The following is a 21,783-nucleotide window of genomic DNA, read 5'->3' on the forward strand; positions in this document are numbered from 1 at the left end:
TATATACACAGTATATACATACAAGCACACAGTATATATATATATATATATATATATATACTGTGTGTATGTAAATTAACTGCGGCACTCGGAGTCTTTCAAATCAAAAAAAGTGTATTCAAAATATCACGACATATCCCAACGTTTCGGGCCCATCCCGCCCCTTTGTCAACGTGAACAAGCGATTTTATTACTTGACATCCTCATCCAAGGATGCAGATGGTGATAAATAGGCCCCATAGTGAGATATAATGTCTAGGCATTTTGTTTTCTCTTTAAATCATGTCCAAATATTGGGTTTATTCAGTCTCTGTTTTGTATTTTCTTTGTAATTGCATAAATGAAAGTTATAAATTCTACATGCTGTGTTTATGTATGATACTACACAGCAGACAGCTAAATGTTTGCACTGTTTCCTCATGATTGCATATTTGTTAGATTTTTACATTAGAATATGCATTATTCTGTAGACATCGTATGATGGAACACTATGAATGGGAAATGTACATCAAGGCCATTACATGCCGTTAGATTCATGGAAACACATTGCTGTTAAAAAATAATGAAGGTAAAAATGTCTATTATATTCTTGCCTCCTACAGCTTGGAAAAATCTGACTTTGTTGTTTGTTTTATTTGATGGTTTCTTATACAAGAAAACATAATTGAAGAAAAAATAAACATGCTCAGGGAGAACACTACTAACCTTTCCTATTATGTCTGCAACTTTTGGAACAGGCTTTCCTTTTTGGTGACGTAGGGTAGGTGGGCTTTGGCCATCCCAGTGTTGAAGCTCATCAATACTCATAAGGTAAAGCAGAGCCTTCAGACCTGTGCAGTAATCATCGATCAGAGTGAAGTCTTGATTCTGTATAGCGCTGCAAACCTAAAGACAGAAAACATTAGGAAGGTGAAAGAACTGTGGCTAATTATTAATGTCATTTGTTCCTTACAGGCATATAGTATCTGAACACTAGTGCCATGAAAAGATTAATTATTTCAGTGCAGCCATAATAAGAATTCTCATGATCTGACATGTCTCAGTGATGATCTTAGTGTTTTTTTGGAACCCCATTTAATGTGCAAAAATGTTTTTGACTTCATTATGGTATACATAAAACTAATTTATATTCACATTCAGAACATTGAGAACCCTGTTCACCTTGATGTAAAGTTGATAGCCGCATTGACAAAACATTTTTACGCTCATACAAAACAAACAATAATGTAAAGTGCAACTTGCCAAGAGTCTAACATACATTATTTCTCTACAGACACTTGGGGCTTATTCATGATCAAGCCCCGATGCACTCTCCTCCACTCATAAATGAATTAGGTATCCAGCTCACTGTGAGTTGCAGCATCAGATAAAGTACTGGAGCAATTTATTGTAGTTTTGCTTCAGTTGCGGGACAGCAGGTCCTAAAAGTAGCTGTCCTGCAATCCCTAGCACTGTCACTTTTGCCACTAAAAAGTAGTGGTGACAGTTTACATTGACAGGCAGGATGAGTGTGCATTCATGAACAGAGAGGGTCGGAGGATGCAGAGGCATCTGAAATGATCCCTCTTCACATGGAAGGCCTCCTTACAATAGGAAGAAGAAAGGCTGTGAGAACGAACGCCACCTTAAGATGGCATAAGTTCCCACAACCAAACTCTGAAAACTTGGGCCGCTAATGATGATTGGGCCAGTTACCTAAAATATGCATAAACTACTGTTTCCACATACAGTATGTAATGGCCCCAGTCACCTTAATTATTAGCTCCCCCAATCTAGTTAGTATAGTATGATTCTGCTTCTCAATAACCAGTGACAATTTATAATTTTATAATCAAAACAGTGGTAGTAGTAGTAGTAGTAGTAGTAGTAGTACCATCATTGGCGAATTTCCCATTAAGTACATGAGTCAAGGGGTGCTCTGTCTGCTGTATAAGTCCAGAGGTGCCCTGTCTGCTGTATCAGCCAGGGGTGCTCTGTCTGCTGTATATGTCCAGGGGTACCCTGTCTGTCATATCAGTCCAGGGTTGCTCTGTCTGCTGTATAAAGCATGGGGTGCCCTGTCCGCCATATCAGTCCAGGGGTGTCCTGTCTGCTGTATTAGTCCGCTGGTGCTGCTAAGTCTGCCGTATCAGTCCAGGGGTGCTTCTAAGTCTGCCGTCTCAGTCTAGGGGTTTTGCTAAGTCTGCCGTATCAATCCAGGGGTGCTGCTAAGACTGCCGTACCAGTCCAGGGGTGCTGCTAAGTCTGTCATATCAGTCCAGGGGTGCTGCTAAGTCTGCTGTATCAGTCCAGGGGTGCTGCTACGTCTGCCGTTGCAGCCCTGCCTTGGGGTGCCAGTAGTTGGGTGGTAGCACTTGGATGATGTACTGTCAATCCTAATGTACCAAATTATACTTGGGCTTGTTAGCATGTTTACAACATGACCATATACACAGTATTTATCAATCAATTCCTAATTCCTTCAATTTCCAAGAAACCTTATAATTAGCCTAAATTCAGATCCAGAAGGATCTGAGACACATAATACAAAGTACTGATGTTTAGAACTTTGCGCATGTGTCAGAGCTGTACTGTGCACGTCCAGTACGAGTCCTGTGTCACTGGACACACTAGAGCTGCAGTCATCAAGAGATTGACAGTCTACTGCTGTTTGGGTCAGGGCAGGGATGGCGACGGATTCAGTTTACCAAAATGGAGGCAACATTGTGAAAATGCTGAAGACAGAATTTCTGTCGGAAAAGGTGGAGATTTCCTATCCTCTTGGCTGGAGCTGCTGCAGCTGGTTTGCGTGAGCCCATAGGTAAAGCAGCCAGCCGATGGTGTCACAGGTGATCAAATACTGCATTCTAGGATGCAGCATGAATCTCTAATGTATGCAGGAGTCATCTACTTATACCAAGCGTCCCCTGCTGCATTATCATTTCTATGCACCGCTGCTGCTTCCAAGGAAGGAGCAGCTATGCTCACTCCAGCAACACCAGAATCAGGCCCAATGTGCCCATTTTGCGGCAAATGTCTGATTTAATTTAATTGGATTATGTGACCAGCTTCACTCTTAAAGAACCATAGGAACCAGTTTCTTTGAATAGCTTTAAGGTTATGTTAGCATACGATACAGTACATTAGTTTTACTACAGAGGACCACACATATGGGTGGTCTTCTGTTTGCCGGCGGTCGGGCTCCCGGCGCTCAGTATACCGGCGCCGGGAGCTCGACAGCCGGAATACCGACAATTATTTTCCCTCGTGGGGGTCCACGACCCCCATAGAGGGAGAATAAAAAAGTGTGGCGCGCGTAGCGCGCCACCGTGCCCGTAGCGTGGCGAGCGCAGCGAGCCCGCAAGGGGCTCATTTGCGCTCGCCAAGCTGTCGGTAAGCCGGCGGTCGGGCTCCCGGCGCCGGGATGCTGGTCGCCGGGAGCCCGACCGCCGGCCAGCCGTAGTGAACCCACACATATGTGTGGTTGGAGTGTACATCGCTGCCGCTTACTTGGAAATTGGGCATATGTCCATTTGCTTCATGTGAAATGTGCAAATTTGTACTGTGAATGTTCACTACAAAAAAAGTCCCTGCTCAGAATTGGTGCTTGTGCCTCTTTATGCTCGGATAGTGAGGGAGGTAGACATTAGTAAACTAAGTTAAATGTTCGCATACAGCATCTTTGAACTTACGTGCATATAGATATACACAGTATTTTATACATATATACACACACACACACACACACACATATATATATACACACACACACACACACACACACACACACACACACACACACACACAGGACTGGTACTCCATAAACATAAGAGTTGTTTAGCTGGTTGCCCCCACTTCAAAATTGATGAGGTACACAGGTGCGGCACTCCACGCCTATAACAAGTGCTCACTTAGACTGGTCACAAATGCCACCACTGCATAAGTGCTGTGAATGTTTTGGAGGACCAGTGTCCTCCTTCTTCAGGACATTTATTAATAATATAGTAAAGTCACATTCTGTTGCTCTACCATGGTGTACAGAACGCTGGAAGGCATCACGATGATGTTAAGATGAGAGCACTGGGAGATGTCTATTATAAGGTATGTGACTTTACTATCGCGTTAGTAAATATCCTGATAAATGAGGACACAAGTCCTCTGAAAGAATGACAGCACATATGCCATGGTGATGACTTTGTTTGATTGCTTCCTTTGAGTGCCGTCTGCTCCCCTGGTTATATATGTTATGGAACTCCAGCACAATTGCATAAGACCTCTAGAGTCCTAGTGAGAGTCTTCCACTTTAAACAGCTGAGCATTGTTCCCTTACTGTATGATACACACAGTAGTACTTAGGATGCCACTAGGTCTTACATATATAATTTTTATTCTGATATCTTTTGTACAACAATCATGGTTTCTAGCAAATGGTTATTGGACAATGGATAGCAGTTGTGACTATTAGCATAACTACATTTGTAGGAGTACAGATACACCATAGAGTACGATATAATTAAGTTTTCCTAATAGTAGAGTAATTTTGATTCCTCATTAGTTATTTGTTGGATATCCAATTTTAATTTGCCATCCTACATTTCATGATCATACCATACTGTATAATGGTCAGTGGAGGGATTTGTATTTTTACAACCACTGTACTGTACATACAGTATTAATCTATCAACAGGTACAACTATACCCCAGAGCAGTGGTTCACAAACTTTTATGAATCACGGCACCCTAGAGCAGCGTTTTTCAACCACTGTGCCGCGGAACATTAGTGTGCTGTAGGCGCTTGACATGTGTTCCGCTGCCCACCAGAGACGCCCGCTGCCACCACCCGCCAAAGATGCCTGTCAGAGGTACCTGCCCGGCTCCCGCTGCCATCACTTTCTGTCTCCGCCATCCCTGTTCTCTTCCACCAGCCGGCCCTTGACTTATGGTGACGTGCGTGATTCATAGTTCACACACTCCAAGTAGCCTTGCCGCCCGCCCACTGCTGCTCCGTGCTGCAGGACTCCGGAGTCTCCATGCCTTCTCGGCTCTCCTCACTGCTCCCACCACAGACTGAGAGGGAGAGCCTTTTTACAGCCTCAGGTTAAATTAAAATAATTATTTTTTTATTTAGGTGTGTAATTTCTGGGGGGAAGTAGGCTACTTGTGGAATTACTGTGGGGGAGGCAGGCTGTGTGTGGAATTGCTGGGTTGGGGATGCAGGCTATATGTGGAATTAATATGGGGGGAGAGTTTGTGGAATTACTGGAAAGGGGGGGGGGGTGAGGCCAATGAGTGAGATTACTATGGGGGGCAGTGTGTGGCATTACTGTGGGGCCAAGGTGTTTTATTACTGCATGGGCCAAGGTGTTTTATTACTGCGGGGGCCAATGTGCTTTATTACAGTGGATGACAATGTGTTTTATTACTGTGAGGGTAAAAAAAAAGTTTTATTAAAAAGGTTGAAAATCACTACACTAGAGTATCAGAATTTTTTTCATGGCACCCCTAGGCCAAAAGTTTTTTATTGAGAAATGTAAAAATAAATATTATGTTAAGTACATTTTTTTTATATCATCCTTAGGTTCAGTTATGTGGTGAAGAACAGGATTTGTTTACGTTTGTCCACATATTTTATGATTACCAGCCATCCGCACTGTTTTTGCCTATTAAATTGACCATAAATAATTTGAATCGGTCCTGGATCACCAATTCAAGACACCCACTGCACACAGCTTGAGAACTACTGCCCCAGAGCACTAGAATATTGTTGGCATTATATGTATTTGAGGTTGGTCACCTCATCTCTATAATGCTAAGGGTATAACCTTCTTTGACCTATTTGAGTGCCTGTATATGTAATTGTAGTACAAGCAAAATCATGCTGTGTACACCACCTTATTTCAATCCCTACCCAGATTGTACTTTCTAGCTCTGTGTTCTTTAAGTACTTCATACCCTGGTGATTATGGCAGTCCTGTACTGATGTTATGATGCTGTATTTAAATTTGTGGTTCTGTGTTCCCATGTGATATTATATGGTAGATGTTTGACCATACCAGAAGTACCTGTAAGGCAAATGTGACAACTCCCTGGAAAAAAAGCACCTCACGGGTTCAATTCTCCCTCCACTGGGGACAATCAAGAATTGAGTGAATTAAGGTTCCATTATCTCTTATGTTTACTTCCTATTGTCCAACATTGAGCTATGCCAGACAGCCAGGTGTCAGACCCCGTAGAGGGTCACCTGAGAGATGACACTTGGGGTAGGTAATGAGAGCTGGATATTATGAAGACCCCAACCAATCTGAACCTTTTATAACTCCCCATGGCAGATAATTTTCATGCTGGGATTAGGACAATAATAACGGAGGGGCTACCCAGAGGTCTGTGGGAGTCACTAACCCTATGCTAAGAGGTGATACTCAGCCAGGGATTCACTGTCAAAACTATTGTGTGAAATTATTGGATTATATTACTGAAGTTTGCCGTGCTGTTTATCACCCATTCTGCTCAATAAAGCACCACTGATTTTCATCTGCTGCCATGCCCGAGTGATCTGCACCACTTATCTCCACACTGTGTTTTAAGATTAAAATAAAAAATGTTAATAAATAAATGGGGTGCTGCTACAGTATTAATAAGTTTCACTTTGAAGTGAAAGCTAACTCTGAACCCCCATGTGCATTTTTAAGTAGATCCACAAACTTAGAGCAAATTGATTTTGGCAATGGTCATTGACCATCAGTGGTTAGTGACACCCATGGTAAATAGTTTTATCATCAATGGATGGTACATTGGTTAAGCAGCAGCTGTGGTCTGTGCATGCATCACAATGGTTTATACATGTGCAAATGGGGGCCACCAATGGTTCAGTCATCAATGGTTTTATTCCAATGGTTAAGAACTATCTAGCATCAATAGTTAACCATTGATAGCAATCCCCAGTTAATTTCTTGACAGCAGTTCCAAGGAACAAGAAATGGGCATGCACTTTGAACTGAATCGTGCCATTGTAGCCATGCCCCCACTCTACAATGTGGTAATCTAAGCATTGTACAGTGGAAGGTGTGCTTATGATAATGCAACATGCAGCCGTGGCATTTCACATGCAGCCTCCTATGCTGCACCACACACCCGAACTGCCCCCGTTGCCACACCCCTCCAAACTACCCTCCGCTGTGCTGCAGAAGTGCTGCATTTAGTTTTAGAGCAATACAGCATATACTGGTATATTACCATTAAAATTACAAAACATACCTACAGTAGATATATGACGATCACACTTAGGGGGTCATTCCGAGTTGATCGTGGCTGTGCTAAATTTAGCACAGCTACGATCAGGCACTCAGACATGCGGGGGGACGCCCAACACAGGGCTAGTCCGCCCCGCATGTCAGTGCCGCCCCCCCCTCCCACAGAAATGCAAAAGCATTGCACAGCGGCGATGCTTATGCATTTCAGGAGTAACTCCCGGCCAGCGCAGCTCCTGCGGCTGGCCAGGAGAACCTCTTTGCTGCCCGGGTCGTAGCGGCTGCGTGTGACATCATGCAGCCACCGCGGCCCATCCCCCCCAACGGTCTGGCCATGCCTGCATTGGCCGGACCGCGCCCCCTAAATGGCCGTCCAGCCCCCTCCCACCCAGCGAACGCCTCTGCCTGTCAATCAGGCAGAGGCGATCGCTACGGTACAATGGCCTTTGGCCGTCCAACATGCACCGGCGCACTGCGGTGCCAGCGCATGCGCAGATCCGACCCGATCTCTGCGCTCCGATAAACTGCAGCAAGCGATCGGGTCGGAATGACCCCCTTACTGTCATCTGTTTTTGTTATAAACATTGCATAAAACCTTAACAGGAGATATTAAACTTTAAATTATCAATGACTCTTGGCTTTCTTACTAACATTTTAACGTCTCTGCAGTATTTTGACTGTGACCAGTAAGTATTAAATTACTGCACTGTAATTAAGTTGATTTCTCCTGAACTCACTGTGGCTCATTACACAGTGATTGCTTGCTTACAGTGAAAGTCAATACAAAGTTTAGTCTTCAAAAGACTCTCAGACTTATATATACAATTCTTCCCCTAAACTACAGAGCTAATTATAGATGCATTGTGTTTAGTGCAGGCATGTCCAAACTGTGGCCCTCCAGCTGTTGTGAAACTACACATCCCAGCATGCCCTGACACAGCTTTAGCATTCTCTGACAGCAAAACTGTGTCAGGGCATGCTGGGATATGTAGTTTCACAACAGCTGGAGGGCCGCAGTTTGGACATGCCTGGTTTAGTGTATCACCTAAATTATGTATATACTACAAGAGCTTTATGTGCCCTTTTATTGCAAGCAGTTATGGCACCTGGCTGTCATCATCATGGGTAGCACTGGTGGTGCTTAAGCAATGCCTGGTTTTCTTCAGTGAGTTTAGATACTACATTGAGCACTTTTATGGCCCTCACTAATATGTCTTGAAAAAAGTAATTAGCCCCAGACAACCTCATGTACAGTAGATGTAAACCATTCCCACTATAAAATAACCCACCATTCTAACCATGTGTTTTGTACCCGGCCAAGGCTATAGAGTAAGCAGAATAACTAGAGTTCATGTTTTGGGCTCTCGACAGGTGCCAACCTATTGTGGTTTTTTTCTGCAAGTGATTCACAGTTGGACAGATTTAACAATGTCACGTAGCATTCCAACCTCTGCACTGATCCCTCACTGCAAATAATACTGAGTGGTATAGGGTGGCGTGGTGGTGATGGATTGGGAAGGTGTGGTGGATGGCATAGAGTGGTGACTGTTGAAGTTGCCACGGGACATTGTTACACCACTGTTACCACTGTTCTTGGCCATGGTAAAAGTCAAGGAGGTGGCAGTGCTATATAATAATAACATGCCTAGTGCTTGGACAGATAATTCATGTCACTTCGGTAGCAACACTATATTTGCAGAAATTAGGGTAATGCAAGAGTCCCATCACTGATGCATGGATGGTTCTGTCTAACTTAAATCCCACACAGGGAAAGTTACATGACAGCTACTATTAAACAAAAATTGTACCCCCTATAGAGAAAACACGAGTTTTTGTTCTTTTCTGGCTAAGGATATTTAGAATTAATTTAACATACTGTATATGACATTTATCTTTGTATATATGGCTCCAGAACTTCCACCACATTACAATAGAATGTACATATGAGCCATTTACCTCTACCAGAGTTCTGTTCTGATAGCTGGACATGAGAAATGGGGGATCAGTAAAGGAACATTGGAAGAGAAATGCAAAAATGAAGCATGAAAGATTTCTACCAAAACAGGTGATGAAACAGATGAGACAGAACCACAAGTAGTGACATCCCAATCCAAATTCTGTCATTACTTCTTACATAAAACCTCCTGTGTACAGTAAGCTGGCCATACACTAGACCAAGTTTCATTCAAACATCCAACTGGTTGGTTGGTTGGAATGAAAATCTGGTAATGCATGGGATCAAACGGCAATCAGCAATTTGTTCCCAAACCCCAGAAAATGGACAAAACTGACATTCAGACAAGTTTTTTAAACCAGATGTATCCAACTAGTCTGAAAGACAGTTCTGAAATGCTTTCCAGTGTTTGCGAGCAAATTGCAGCTATTAATTCTAACCAACAAACTAGCTGAATGAAAGTTGGTCTACTGTATGGCCAGTTTTAGTCTCCCTATGGAAGAAAGATTACAAAGAGCACAATGCCATATTTTTCCTGATAACACACACATAGCTTGATGTAAAATTGCCTCACTGTGCATGGGCACAACTTGTGTCCTTTTTTAGACACACTGGGCACTTTGAATCTTTGTGCTTGAAGAAGCAGATCAGGGGGATTAACATGCAGGTGGGGATTCAAGGTAGACACTGCCTTTTGTGATGCATCTTAATTTGAGTTATTTTGAAATATTTTAGCAATAAGCAGGGCACTGGTAGATGGAACGGAACAGGTATAAAACTTTTTATAGTGTCATAACATTTCCATGTAGATCTTACATGATGATGGGGCATAGCTCCAGACTATAGTTGTATGCCTCCTTAAAGTAGCTAGTTCCAGGAACTTTTAATGCAAGCCTTGATTTCAGTATAAAACTTATATTTTGCACAACTCAATATGGATAAGGTATGATATACCGATGGACGGGATGCCGGCGGGCAGAATACCGACAGTGGCATCCCATCCATCAGAATCCCGAAAACCACCCAGAAAGTACCGTAACCCTCACCTGGCCCCTACCCTAACCCTCCCTTGTGGGTGCTTAACCCTAACCGTCCACAGTAGTGCCTAACCCTCCCCAGTGGTGCCTAACCCTTACCCTCCCTTCCCCGCTGCCTAAACCTAACCCTCCCCACCTGGTGCCTAACCCTAAGTGCCTAACACCCCCATCCTGGTTCCTAACCATCCCCTTCCTATCACTGCACCCTATCCCTAACCCCCCTTCTAATGCCTAAACCTAATCTCCCACCACCTGCGGCAGGACACAAGCCGCTAAAAGAACATTTGGGATTCCAGGCATCTGTATTTTGATGCCAGGATCCCAAGCACCATTGGGAATTTGATGCATTTTAACTACATCCCCTAGATACAAGTTTTGTAGTTGATGATGATGGATTGTCACATCTTTGCTCAATGTGCATCTAAATGTGAGATTTAAGGTTGTACGTATCTTAATATAACTGAAACTCAAAGTTCAGATGTGGCAAACCTAAGATGCATCTTTGCTCATATACAAACAGGTACCTATGCACAGCACATTTTAATTTGAGTGATACAAATCCAATCCATCTGTCATTATAAATTCAAATGTGTAACCAAATATATGACAACACAATTTAAATTAGTGCAAGGCAAATCACAGTTCAGGTTAATCTCACAAGACCTCAGCAAATACTGTACAGTATGTGTCTCCTTCTCCACATAACATATTCACCAAGTAGAAGTACTGTACAAGTAATTTGCATTTTTCCATAATCAATACTTTACAGAATTCTGAACTTCTCACAAAATGAAATATTTTAGGCAAGTGGAAGAATTCACAATATACCAAACTAATTTGCTTAATTGTAATTCAACCTTAAATGTGATATAATGTGCTATGAAATTGCTACAGTTAAGGTCACTCTAGCGATTCCATGACCAATTTTAACTTGATTCATATACTTCTCCTTGCTAAATCTCTCTTCCCCAGCTGCTGAAAAGTGCTATTTTATTTGTAGTATTCAAGAGTGTCTTATCCACAATCTACTGTCGTTCAGCTAAAGAATGAGCACTTAGAAAAGCTGTAAATATTTATCACCGACATTAGTTCTACATCATGAATTCTTGCACTAATCATTAACTGCTACCGGATTAACTTACCTTCGATCCGTGAGCATGTAAACAGCAATCTGCTCTTAGCTGCTGTTCTTCAGATTCTAAACTGCATCACACTTCCAGGCTAGCTTACACAATATATTGCATATAATGAAAAATAAATTGTGTGTTGTAAACACACAATAATAATGGTATAAAATTTAAAATGCACTTTCATCATGCAATAAAGCTATCAATTTGAATCTGTTTTATGCCAATGACCATCTCCTAATAACAACTGCTATTATAAAACTCAGAATAGAGTGAAGTAAATACTGTTGGTATCATTTACATAACCGCTGAATAATTATTAGTTGTGGATGACAAGTATTGCATATTCAGATATGCCCTACTAATCTCTAAAATCCCAGGGTTCATTCTCAAGAGCAGACTCAATAACTCATCAAAGTTCAAGACTTCTGTACAAAATGCAGGGACGACAGTTATTTTACCGGACTGACAGTCCAGGGGAGGAGTCTGGTATTGGATGTGATTAGTAGAGTGACTTCCAATGTGAAGTCACTGTCACTAACTCCACCTACACACCAGATGTAACTGGGGTGAGGGAGGCTCATTGGGTGTGTGGTACTGTAGGTAAAATCTGTCACTGGACTGGATCAATATACATAAAAATGCAGTATATTAATTTGTTAGGAACTAGACGTCACTGAAGTATGGACAACTTTGTGACAGTTTATATCCTTCTGAATATTAGTTTAATCCACAAAAAAAGGATGAATACCCAGTGTAAGCAATTATTAAACATTAACAGGATTCAGTCTACCTAACCTTCTAAAAGGGCAGACTATATGAACCAAGTGGTTCTTATCTGCCAGCAAATTCTATGTAAAGAGGACAAGTGGAGAAATTGCCATAATAACCAATCAGCTTCCAGCTATCATTTATTTAGTACATGCTACAAAATGATAACTATAAGCTGATAGGTTGCTATGGGCAGTTACTGTGTCTCTTCTTTAGAAGGTTAGGTACATCGTCTCCTATAGGAGCAAAGACCATTGCATCAAAAACTGGTTTTCCCATCTAACAGGTGTTTTTCATTTTACACCCTGAAATGTATGCTTCAAGGATAAGATATGATTTTGGTGGTGAAAGAGGGGTATGTGTCTATAAGGACCTTCAATATCCATATCCAGGTGCCAAGTAGTTTCACAAATACAGCTGTCCTCTGAATGACTCTGAAATATAAAAAGCCCAGCATGATCATTACTCCCAGAGATAGCCAGTAGTGTTTTTGGCTGGTGCTGCTTAGATGTGCATGTCACAGCCCTGTAATTATCTTGTCTGATGATGGAATACTGAGAAGAGCAGCACTAGAAGCAGACAGTCCTTGTAAAATACTTTTGATACTACATCACATAAAGGAGAAACCAGAAAATACATCTACTCAGTTATGTCTTCTTCAGCCCCCCTTTAGGCTTCTTAGACAGCAGTATGATAACATATGCCTTAGCCCTCAACTCTCAGCACATTAGTCAATTGTTCCATTATTATTGGAAGAAACTTCTCTATCAACCTTATATTTTCTTAAGCAATTTAAGCTATAGATTAGTATGAATAAGGACACAAAGGGTCAATGCGCAGTTAATCATACACCTGCTTGTAGTGCATCCTGCAAAACTGAGAATATGCATGTACAGATATGTCCAGGCTTATCGTACATTCTTTTGCCACTAATAGTGTGTCCTGACTAGTCGCAACAGGCTGCGGGTATTTGCTGCCACGATGCATACATACTCGGAAGATGAAAAACCTCAAGATGAAGAAAGATACTGTACATCTGTATGACTGTTGCAAGCTCATAAAAATGTCACTTCACTTATATTTATTTTATACTTGTAAAAGTTGTTGTGGAACTGGGTTGTAAGTTGTAACAGGCCATTCTTACATAAAATAGGTCACTGATGTGTCTACAGACTTTGTAGAGTTGAATATTGTAGTCTGCAAGTACACCTTGATGATGATGACTAGTAGCAAAGTGTATGGATAGGGGGTGGTCACAACAGAAGATGTGTAGAGCTACATCAGGCCCATAGTGTTTTACAGTACTATTTTTATGAGATATGGGCAGGATCCGGCTGACCATGCTGGCGCATAGAGCAATAGCAAGCAGACGGCCTCACTTAGAACACAAATTCAAACCTTCCAACATGACCCATTCCATTAGGTACAAAATGCTCTGTTCCTGGACTTTCTTGCCAGTGGCAGTTACAGAGGTTGGGCTGCAGCACAGTCCAAAATTCAAATAGGGGAGCCGCACCAACTGCTGGCCCAAACACTGCCAAACATCGCCGGCCTGGACTCACTGGCAGTTGGTGTGGCTCCCCTATTTGAATTTTGGACTGTGCTGCAGCCCCGCCTCTGTAATTGCCACAGGCAAGAAAGTCCAGGGACAGAGAATTTTGTACCTAATGGAAAGGGTCATGTTGGAGGGTATGCAAATGTTCCCAGCTGTAAGTTACCTGATAACAAATCAGTAATGCACCCACCCATCAGAGGACAGAGGAGGAAGGATCCCAGGGGCTCTGCCCCTACTCTTCCTTCAAACCTGGTTATCACAGACAAACCCTCCCCTTGGCAACAGTGCGCCCTGTATAATAAGGGAGATGCCAGGAGCAGATTAATTGCATTGCGCTGCTTCTGCTAACCACTGCTAATTCGATCAGTCCTCCCCTGGATACGAGGTACGGTTATAAAATAAAACATGGATATAAATGTTCTTTTTTGACATCATAGCAGCTCTACCATTACTTAATTGCATGTAAGGTTTTGAGTGGAATGGATTCACCATGTAACCTGGTATCTCAGCGTGGAAACAAAGGCCAAATTTTTACGCTGTACGTATCCCAAGTCTAACTCAAAACCACAGACCTAGCTCAACGCGTTCCCCAAATATTAGATCTAACTAGATATTAGAGATACAGAAACTAGAAATGAGTGACATTGTTAACTGTTGATAGAATATTCATCTCATTCCCCACATTTTACTCACAAAATGTGGTTTTAAGTGTTCGCAGTGACTTAAAGAACACAAGTCAGCAAAGTGAAATCAATAATGTTGCACCACCCTTATTTAACTTATGTATAGGCTATAACAGATGTTCTCAAATGCGGTCCCCAAGGCACCCCCTCATGCAGATTTTAGGTATATCCTTAGCTCAGCACAGATGGTTAAATCAAATGACTGAGGTGCTAATTAAGCAATCAGTTTCCAAACATGGATTCAATCCTGGACCATTGGGGTGTCTTGAGGACCGTGACTGAGAACTTCATGGCTATAAATTAATTTACAAAAATATGGTACTGTTTGGCATTCTTCTGATAAGGTAAAGCAAGGCCATAACTGATGCGCAGGAGCACTGGCATCGGGTGGGCCCTTGCAATCCTGCAACTAAAGGGGTGGGACAATGCAATATAATAATAATAATGTTTGGCTGCAATTAGCCTTTAACTGCACCACAGACTGTGGAAGACTGCTGTGGACACTTTTCAGCAGTTAGTACTATAGTACAGAGTTTCAGAAGATGAATGGGCCTATTTGTCAAGAAACTTTTAAAAATAATTGAAGTATTGGAGCTATTTAGCAAGAGTATAACGAAGAAGATATCAGCGATATCTCCTGCATTAGGCCAGAAAGAGCTGCAGACCACAATCCTTATTATCAGTGTTAAGCTCTTCTTTTATTGGAGTTCCTGTCCCGGCAAGATCTTTTTGATACAGTAAGTAGTGTAAAACATTGCAGCAATATGTGGCTATAGCGAATGATAATTAATGTTGGTCCCATGGCATTTAATCAATAGCTGTCTAAGGGCATGACTCAGAGCTTGACCCTGCTGCGTCGGCTGTAATGTTGCCGAGCTGTGGGTGCAATGAAATGCAAATTCTAGTTTCAGCCTTCCCCTTGTGCACTAGTATGTGTCTGAAGGTGCAATCACTGCTATCCCATGCATGCTGTAACACTGCGGATGGTTATAGATATTGCATCATTGGTGCATCATCATGTGTACCATCGACACTTGCAACTGTCTTTGGCAGGTGCATTGTCTCCATCTGAACATAACCTTTGTGGAAGCAGCTAAGCATCTGGGAAAGCAGCCACTATCACACACCTGCAACACTAACATAACACACTAATGAGATGGATTTTCACCTCCCAAAAAATGCCTACGACAATACCAATCCATTTGGGAAACAATAGGTCCCAAACACAGTAGCGTCTTTGTGCAAATCTCAGGGTAATGCATGCTGCATAGTTTTTTTCTGGATTTTTTGCACATACAGTACGTAGAAGCAAATGATTGCTCAACTACATGATTATTGAAAAGGTGTGTGGTTTGTGGGTGCCTCTTAATCAGGCCTTAAATGCTTTATTTATTGTCAGATTCCAAGTTTGTATTGTTTTCTGCACTGGGCCACAGGGCAGGACTGGCTTATATTGGCATGTATAAAGTAAAGCAAGGCTAAGACAAGGTATGCTACCTGGCAGTGGTAGTATAGTTCTACTACTTGAGCATAGAACACATGTACACTCAGGATGATTCAGTCTACTTGGAAGCACAGGTACTGTAGTACTGAAGGTAACAGATAAACACACTGCTGTTCAGGGTCAGTGCTTACAACAGAGAGAACAGATGTTGAATCCTTGCTGCAGAAATAAAGAAAGCTAGTAAGAAAGCTCAGGAGACAGAGAACAGTTTTGGATACACAGTGACCAGGAGTAGATTGAAGACCAGTTGTACTGACAATAGCATATATCAGAGTACTATAAGTAGGGTGCACTACCACAGGATTGGATACTGGTGTCATATGAATGAATAGAGACATTGTGAATGGCTGTATAATGTCAGCTGACTTCAGGCAAGATGGCATCTCCCATGTTGTGCCAGACGACTGCAACAGGTGCATCCTGAAATGACTGGAGATACTGTACACCAATTAGTAAATTGCAGAGTGTTGTAAGAAGGTCTGAGTACCCGGTACAGTATGTGACATTTATATTTGGCTTGCACCTCAAGCACCAGCCCTTGTTTATATTATTATGCTGAATTGGTTTCCTCAGAAATAACTTTAAATTATTTTAACTTCTCTACCATTTGTTATAATTGAAATCATGATTGGTCACTGAAATTAGCACATTTTCAGTAGAGATGTGCACCGAACCACGTGTTTTGGTTCTAATAACAGATGAGCAGTCCAGATTTATTGGAATCCTGGACCGCTCCGAACATTGAGAATCCTAGTCCACCCAAGCTGCAACTCAGGTGTTCCTGCCAGACTTGGATCTCACAGTAATAAAGATAAAAATATTCCAGCAAAAGGCGCTCAGTGCAATTTCATACAGAGTATACTTAATTGTCCATAGATGTCTAAAATCTTGCTTCTATGTATCTCCTCCTGTAGTAATAAGGATCAATCTTCCACTCCACCAATTATTTCACGAAGATATGTAAAAAAACATGAATAAAACACATCATAGTGTAATATGTCCCATAAAGTCTGTATCAGGCTGAAACAAATCCACTAAAAATAGGTGGCGTACCCCACTCACAATCAATGTAATCGATTTCCGCATATAAAGGTATCTTTATCTGTGCACACAAAGAACTGTATGAATGGTGATGCGTACCATACTTACTAATAGTCAAGCATGGATCCTCCCATAATGGTTTCTTTGGAAATAGGTACCGATTCAGTCACCTTTTCGTATCCAGAAATAATGCAGAATGATGATGAATTAAAATGTACTTTTTATTTACTTAAAAAGGCAATGTAATGGTAGCATAAACAGATCTCAAGAGAGGAATAGCAATACTGGTATGGCCGTCGGCCGAAAACGGCACTAACCAGTGGATGGTATCACACAATTCCAACCTCAAGAGAAGTGCTTGAAAAAGCCCTAATAACAGGGAGAAACGCGTTGGGAGAGTGCAGGTTTATGTTTTTGGTCAGACACTTCTCTTGAGGTTGGAATTGTGTGATACCATCCACTGGTTAGTGCCGTTTTCGGCCGACGGCCATACCAGTATTGCTATTCCTCTCTTGAGATCTGTTTATGCTACCATTACATTACCTTTTTAAGTAAATAAAAAGTAAATTTTTATTCATCATCATTCTGCATTATTTCTGGATACGAAAAGGTGACTGAATCGGTACCTATTTCCAAAGAAACCATTATGGGAGGATCCATGCTTGACTATTAGTAAGTATGGTACGCATCACCATTCATACAGTTCTTTGTGTGCACAGATAAAGATACCTTTATATGCGGAAATCGATTACATTGATTGTGAGTGGGGTACGTCACCTATTTTTAGTGGATTTGTTTCAGCCTGATACAGACTTTATGGGACATATTACACTATGATGTGTTTTATTCATGTTTTTTTACATATCTTCGTGAAATAATTGGTGGAGTGGAAGATTGATCCTTATTACTACAGGAGGAGATACATAGAAGCAAGATTTTTGACATCTATGGACAATTAAGTATACTCTGTATGAAATTGCACTAAGCGCCTTTTGCTGGAATATTTTTATCTTTATTACTGTATTTATTAGGGGTGAGGTGGCCCCTTCCATTTTCCGGTGGCTGCATAGGTGTGTTTGCGCCTTGGGAATCTGATTTTTTCACTGTTAGACTTGGATCTCACGTTGATGCCGAATGTCATCCTCCTGGTGTCGGAATCTTGTGGGACTTGGATTCTATATAAGGTATCATGGCCGGGACTTGGTGACATTATACTCTGCTGAGCAGTCTGTGCTGTGTCCAGAGTCTCACAAGTGGCTATGCTGTATAATGACTGTGCAGCTGCATGCTACTATGTGCTGTGCTGTTTGTTCACGTGCTTCTATAAGCCCTATGATCCATGCAGTTAAAAACTAGCTGCAAGTTAAAAACTGAAAAATAAAAATAAAATATATATTTCTATTGTTTGTACTGTTTGGTCGCTTTGTTCACATGCATCTATAAAGCTCAGTGATTCCACGCTGTTTTAACTAGGCTGCAATTTAAAAAACAGAAAATAAATACAGTAAAAAAAAATATAGATCTGTAGTTTGTATTGTTTGGTGCGCTTTACCCTAGTGCCCTGTGACTCCATGCTCTGAGTTAAAACCGAGCTCTGAGTTAAAATATATATGTATATATATATATATATATATATATATATATATATAGGTATTCCTAAATGGAAGGAGGAATGCGGCTCTCCTCCGGTCTTGTGCAAGAAGATCTAAGATGTGCTGTTTATTGGGACAACGTTTCAAAGCCAGTTGGCTTTTTCATCAGGTGCATACAATGATTCTTGTATGCACCTGATGAAAAAGCCAACGGGCTTTGAAACGTTGTCCCAATAAACAGCACATCTTAGAACTTCTTGCACAAGACTGGAGGAGTGCTGCCTTCTTCCTTCCATTTAGGAATACCTGCACCTTTGTAATTATCTATAGGGAAGGCACCCAGGCAACATACCATATCCCGTAGTGCCCTTTTTACGTGAGTATATATATATATATATATATATATATATATATACAGGTTGAGTATCCCTTATCCAAAATGCTTGGGACCAGAGATATTTTGGATATGGGATTTTTCCGTATTTTGGAATAATTGCATATCATAATGAGATATCATGGTGATGGGACCTAAATCTAAGCACAGAATGCATTTATGTTTCATATACACCTTATACACACAGCCTGAAGGTCATTTTAGCCAATATTTTTTATAACTTTGTGCATTAAACAAAGTATGTGTACATTCACACAATTCATTTATGTTTCATATACACCTTATACACACAGCCTGAAGGTCATGTAATACAATATTTTTAATAACTTTGTGTATTAAACAAAGTTTGTGTACATTGAGCCATCAAAAAACAAAGGTTTCACTATTTCACTCTCACTCAAAAAAGTCCGTATATCGGAATATTCCGTATTTCGGAATATTTGGATATGGGATACTCAACCTGTATATATAAAATAATATATATATATAAATAATCCATAGGTACGGCACTCACGGAATAAAATTCACAGACACAGCATATGACATCAATGTTTTGGTATATTAGTCGTCTTCAGGATATATGCAGTGAGTGCCGCACCTATGGTTTATATATTATAGCCACTTCTGCTGCATGTGAGGGCACTAGGTACTTTATGTTGGATTTTGTGAGTGCTGGATATCTTTATATATATATATATATATATATATATATATATATATATAGGGCTCCTCCTTTGTCGTAAAAAGGTAAAGATTTTCGTATAACACTTAAGGTCATTGGGAACGCTGTCGGTATCCTTTACACAGCAGATAAGCAGTTACTGGCTATCAAGCTTTCCTTTAATGCATTTAAGAGTCAACATATCTAGCTCTTCTTTCCTCCTATTACTCTCTTAGAGGTTCAGCAATGTTTAGTTCAAGTGACAGGATAACCTCTGATAATTGAGACACTATCCTCTCCTGCCTGGAAATAGGCTAGTTAAGTACTTATATCTGAAATCTATATACAGTGTATAAAAGGCAAATACCACTGACTCATCACAAAATCTCCTGAACCATAAGGATGCACTTCCTTGCCAGTGGCAATCTTAGAGCAGTCCAATATTCAAATAGGGAAGCCACACCCAGTGATGTTTGACAGTGTTAAGGGGTGGCAGTTCATGTTGTGCCCCTATTTTAATAATGGACTGCTCTGCAACTGCCACTACAAAGAAGTCTATGAACAGAGCATTGTGTCCTCCCACTTACATGATTTGGTATCGCCGGCACCATGTATTCTTTATAGCCCCGGCTGGGTGGGCTGTCTTAACTCTCCTCTGTGAGGGGGGAATTATCTCACCCCTACTAAACCCTTTGTGGATGGAATTTGGAAAAATTCCCTCTTAGTGGGTGCCTACATCACAAAAGCAAGCTACTGTCCAGATCTCAAGTTCCTATATATATATATATATATATATATATATATGAGAGAGAGAGAGAGGAAGGTACATAAAAATGTATTAAAAAAGGACTAGAGAAATAAACAGACCATAAAACACACTACATTTGGATAAAATATATGTATCTTTAAAAGAAATATATAAGTTTAAGAATCTAGGTCTATCTTATCTTTCAAGGCACTGGAGGTCACAGTGAGGGGTCCCGACATGTTTTGTCCAAATACTTTTTCAAGGGTGTGCTTGAAAAAGTCTTTGGATAAAATGCATCAGAAACCCTCACTGTGACCTCCATTTTATCCAAATATAGTGTGTTTTATGATCTGTTTATCTCTCTAGTCCTTTTTAAATGCATTTTTATGTAACTATTATTTGTAATAAAACTTTAAAGTTATATTTTAAAATGAATTACGTTTTTTACTATAGTTTTATCATATTAACACCAGTGGTCACTAAGTACCCTCATCCTACTTTCCCATAACAATTTTCTAGTAGCTTACCACTGCTATCTATTTGAGGGTTAGTGGATGTCCTATACCATAGGGAGTGTTTAACAATTTTATAAAAATTCATTTTTTTATACTAAGGAGTGCATTACATGTGGCACTGAACTTCACTATATACATATAGTTTGCACTGTTCTGTGCACTGTACCCCAGTACACTGTGGTAATGTTTCATATGTATGTAGTGGCAGATAGGTAAATCACTGAATGATTGCATTTATCGATTGATTGATTGACTAAAATTGAATAACTGAAAGAAAATGCAAATAATTTAGTCTGTTTTGCAGCCACTGAGAAAAAGCCATAAAAGAGCACAATGTTAAAGTCGAAGGATTCCCGACAAGAGTTGAAACTGATTAATGTATTGATTAAACAAAATCACAAGAATCTGTTTTACTGCCACTGAGAAGAGGAAATGCCATAAAAGAATACAATGTTAATAGCCAAGGATTCCGAAAAATTTATTGATTACTTTAACTAAATCATTTAGAATAAAATAAAATCACAACAATCTGGAGCCACTGATAAGAGAAATGGTCATAAAAGAGAAAAATTTTAATAGTCAAGAATTCTTGACAAGTGTTGGCAAAAATGTATTTATTAATTGAATTACTTAATTTCGAATTAAATAAAATCACAACAATCTGATTTACAGCCACTGAAAAGAGAAAAGGCCATAAAAAAGTTAAATGTTAATACTCATGGATTCTGAGAATGTATTGATTATAATAATTCAATTATTTAGAGTTAAATAAAATCACAACAATCTGTTTTGTAGCCACTCTGAAGAGAAATGCCACAAAAGAGTACAATGCTAATAGCCAAGGATTCCTGACAAAAGTTGAAACTGATTAATTATTGATTAAGCTAACTGATTAATATAGAATAAAATAAATCACAACAATCTGTTTTGCAGCCACTGAGAAGAAAAACAGCCATAAAAATTTAACATTTTATA

General features: G+C 40.4%; 1 protein-coding gene across 1 annotated transcript in view; it reads right to left on the bottom strand.

Moving 5' to 3' along the window:
* Nucleotides 1–21,783, bottom strand: part of DPYD (dihydropyrimidine dehydrogenase) — a 1,751,827-nt gene that overhangs the window by 231,374 nt on the left and 1,498,670 nt on the right. Inside the window, exon 19 of the mRNA XM_063941496.1 lies at nt 706–885. Within this exon, the coding sequence (XP_063797566.1) occupies nt 706–885 (180 nt within the window). The remainder of the gene's footprint in view (nt 1–705; nt 886–21,783) is intronic.

The sequence above is a fragment of the Pseudophryne corroboree genome, chromosome 9 (assembly GCF_028390025.1).
Source record: "Pseudophryne corroboree isolate aPseCor3 chromosome 9, aPseCor3.hap2, whole genome shotgun sequence".
In the NCBI taxonomy this organism is placed as follows: Eukaryota; Metazoa; Chordata; class Amphibia; order Anura; family Myobatrachidae; genus Pseudophryne; species Pseudophryne corroboree.